At 47.6% G+C, this 4,047-nt stretch overlaps 1 protein-coding gene across 3 annotated transcripts in view; it reads right to left on the reverse strand.

Annotated features, from left to right (window-relative positions):
- tfpia (tissue factor pathway inhibitor a) overlaps positions 1-3,826 on the reverse strand; it is a 12,586-nt gene extending 8,760 nt beyond the window's left edge. For 2 of the 3 annotated variants that reach the window (XM_019869245.1, XM_019869244.1), the window contains exon 1: positions 3,661-3,826. In XM_019869245.1, coding sequence (XP_019724804.1) covers positions 3,661-3,739 — 79 coding nt within the window. In that variant the 5' untranslated portion in view covers positions 3,740-3,826. The remainder of the gene's footprint in view (positions 1-3,660) is intronic. The other variant, XM_019869243.1, reaches the window with a different exon arrangement.
- Positions 3,827-4,047: the final 221 nt, after the last annotated feature.

The following is a 4,047-nucleotide window of genomic DNA, read 5'->3' on the forward strand; positions in this document are numbered from 1 at the left end:
AGTTTTCTTCTTTGTGGGGTCTCACAGTGTGTTGCCCTGAAGGCAATAGGTCATCTTTTCTTCCATATATCTCTTCTTTAACAGGGTTTCTCTCTGGTATATGCAGTTTTTAAAAAAAAATTTACACGCACACAAACACATGCAAATGAAGAAGCCTGATCGAGATCCTGATCATTTGAATGCGGCATTCGTTGAACGGAAACATGACTATCCGCGCATCGGCGCATACAGCGTACACGCGCGTTTTATTCCCACTGCGCAGCTACTTTTGACAACAAACACTGACGACATATCGAAGACATCAAGTAACTACTGTGGTGACAAGAGTTCAAATTGAGCAAAATACTCAAGTGATGCCATTGTTCGTTTGCCCACTTCCAGAGAAACTGGGACGAACTGTTATCATTCACCCGTTGAGTATCCGATGACGTTCAGCACTTCCTGAAAGGGCGACGCTGAACAAATAAGGGATTCTTATTTCAGTTAAGCAGGGTGAAAAGAAAAAAAGAGAGAGAGAAAGAGAGAGAGAGAAATATGCGGCTACTTTCACCAGCAAGTTCGAGTGGAATGAATCGTAAGGGCACGGTCCATTGGTCAGTTTTGGCCGTGGGGTTTTGTGGAGAAAAGCATCTCTCAGAAAATGTTTGCCAAAGGCAGGGCAATTTAGGATAGCCACACACAGGTTTAGTAAAGATGCGGCTACTTTCACCAACAAATTCGAGTGGAATGAATCGTAAGGGCACAGTCCATTGGTCAGTTTTGGCGGTGGGGCTTTGTGGAGAAAAGCATCTCTCAGAAAAATGTTTGCCAAAGGCAGGGCAATTTAGGATAGCAAACTGAGACTTTGGCCTCTGTTCTCGTGAACGACATAAATCTTGTGCGGCGTTATACCCCGGCGTCGGTAATTTCGCAGGCAAGCGCAACGCCGGGCGCATGTGAGAGAAGGGGAGACTGCGCTGCTGTGGTCGTGGTCACAACCAGCTTCAATGACGGCCCACGCATCTCACATCTATTTTGCATCCCCGTGAATATTTCGGCACCGAAAGATTGGTCGACACCCCCAAAGCGTTTCTTTTTGCTCGCTTGCCGTCTCTCTCTCGCTGCGACAAGCCTGAGCGGACGCGCGATCTCCCCCCGCGGGGCTCTTATCCGCCGCGTCTTGCCACGCAGCCAGCCTTTGATCCAGAGCCCGAAGAACAAATTTCATGCCCATAACCAATTTCCCTGCAGCCGCTCTGCTGATACACCTGTGTGCTGAATGCGATGAATAAATAATACAGTCTAGGAAAATGTGTTGTCATATTTTGAATGGCTGTGCTTCCAAAACATGTTCTTTACTCATTCATCACGCAAACTACTGGAAAATGTTTTAGTCACAGACGTTCCTTTTTAATCATCTGTTTGACTGTGGCTGTTGCAGTCAATTCCAAAAATTGCCTCCTGACCATCCGTGTTCGATGAGGTTCAATCATGGCCCCGCCCCCCAAAAAAATTTCAGCACAGTACGCTAAATGATATTGTCTGAATTTAGCTCCAAGGATGATTTTCTGGTGTCATACGAAGAAAAGTTTAGGGCGTGGCGCCCAAGATATCTGATTGGAAGCCGAGTCGCCGCGCTCTAATTTCACCGGCCGTGTTCAAACAGGCAGAAAGAAACGTGGAGCCAAGATATCCGCAAGGTTTGGCAAGCTCTTGATCCATACGCAGAACAAAACGGGAGGAAAATAAATAAAATAAAAATAGTCGTGACAACTTGAGTGGCCCGCAACCCTTTTGTGTGTCACGGACCAGTTGAGACAAGTCCGTGCTGTTCGCGGACCGGCAACATTTTTTTTTTTTCCTCTCCATTGCTTTTAAATTGACAGTTTTAAAGCACCGCCGCTGACAACAGAGATCATTGTAGAGTCATTTAACATTTTTTTTTCATTCCTTTCTAAACAGTTTAAGTCAACGGTACAAATGTAAAAAAATAAATAAAATAAAAAGAAGATTTTGGTTGGACTCCAGCGGCCCACTAGGGCACAGCACCTTTCGCCAAGGACTTTGTTGGATTGGCATCAGCTTTTTGGGGAGCTTCAGGCAGGGGACACGAGCTGGAGGGTGCAGGCCGAAAGCCCCCAACAAATATCAACATGAGACTGCGATGTCCTCAACGGAGTCATTTCCCAAACTCAGGACACCACCCATCCATGACATAAATAACACATTTCGAGGCGAATTAGCTTTCGACAGCATGGCGAGGATACACATTGTGATTCGGATCCCACGCGCGGTATCTGAATTTTGAGACGGGCAAAAGTCAACCAGCCGCGGCAAAGGAATGCCCGCACGACGTCGGCCTCAACTGCGATTGCGCGTGCGAACGCAAGAGAAGCGTTTGCCTGATATCGCATGCCGTCGTTAATCATCCGGCGAACAATACGAGCCGTCACACCCAATGACAACCGCGGAAAAGCTCCAACACGCATCGCTCCGAGCGCCAAAGCTCGGATCGCATTTCATGAAAACGGCACTTTTTGCGTGGGCAAGCAAAACGCAAACATCGGCCAGGCACGCGAGCATATGTACTCGATGATTTAATTATTCTTGTATACAAGGAGTGGTAATGACAATTTTGCGTCAGGGGATGAAAACAAGAAGCAAAGGCAAAAGAGCGGTGAAGCTTATTTATGTCTGATGATTTCATTTGACTGCTTGTCGCAAATAACGAGTGAATATATGACAAGTGCGGCCCGAGACTTCCAATTCGATGTCTCGACGAAACGGGACGCAACGCCACAGTGGGACGGCGAGCCGAGTCCATCGAGGCTCCACGTAGGTCCCGCGAGAGCGCAGATTAGCATCTGAGGAGCAACACAACCGACGCAAACAGCAGCACGGTTGACGGCTGCCCATAAAAACAAGTTGGTGGAGAGCAAGGAGTACAAAGCAAAGTGTTTCATCTTGAATTTTATGCCGTGGGAGAAAAATGGATATAATAAACAATTCGACATGGATTCATTCGTTTCACCAAATGATAAGCAATGGTTTGTCTTTTTTTTTTTTTTAATGTAAAAAGGAACTGGGGCAGGTGAGGTGTAAGCGGTGCATCAACAAGTTACGGATGATGAAATGAATCGACGACTATTTTTCAGCCTCTCAACGATAACTATTGTGCAATTTCGGGAGTCCGACAAACAAAGCAAACTCGTGATCAAAATAATCTGAAAAGAGATGATTTTCCTTTGGAAAACAGCCATCGACATTTCGACCGATTCTCAGACATGGTCCGGAGCAAACCACAAAACCAGTTGGTGTCAAATCTGAAATACGGTGTGGCTGTTGATTAAGTGTCACCCTTCCATTTTTCTGTGGACGACCCTCGAAGGAGAAAGTTTGGACACCCCTGATTAAATCTCTCTCTCGTCTGACCCGCGGGCTATACTTTTGCTCGCCGCTGATGTAAAACCACAGATTAGCTGTTTTTTTTTTAAATTTGGGATGCGCGTGAGCTGACATGAAGCCGCAACGGCCGCACGACTTCCTTGCAAGTCAAAGCCGTTCGCGGAAGGCGGCCCAGCGAGTGTGTGTGGAAGTGAACTTTGGAACAATGACCGGCCGTCAAAGTGGGCTCACTAACTCGCGCGCTGACAAGTCTCGTCTTGCGGTGCGTCGTCTTACCTTGCGCGGCCGCGCCGCGGGTCCCCAAAAGGCAGACGCAGAACAGCCGAAAGGCGCACAAAAGCTCGCGGGGAAGCATGCCTCCAGCTGGCCGACGGCAGGCAGCCTGATCCGCAGCGAGCGTTTGGAAGTTTGGAAGCGGGATGGGGCCCGGGTGGGGGGGGCGGTTTGACTTGACGCGAGTTGACGCGCTGGAAACTTGTCAGGCTCTGTTGGGCGGATGATAGTGTAACAAGTGCTCGGTCATTTCCTGTCCACCGTGTGATGTCATTATGTTACGCGTGTGAAAAAGAAGGAAAAGTGGTGTTTTTTTTTTTGGCAATGAAAACGCACCGTTGAAAGTCTACAAGTGCAGAAAGCAAAAGCAATAAAAAGACATTTCAAAGT

The sequence above is a fragment of the Hippocampus comes genome, unplaced genomic scaffold (assembly GCF_001891065.2).
Source record: "Hippocampus comes isolate QL1 unplaced genomic scaffold, H_comes_QL1_v1.1 scaffold173, whole genome shotgun sequence".
Taxonomy (NCBI): Eukaryota; Metazoa; Chordata; class Actinopteri; order Syngnathiformes; family Syngnathidae; genus Hippocampus; species Hippocampus comes.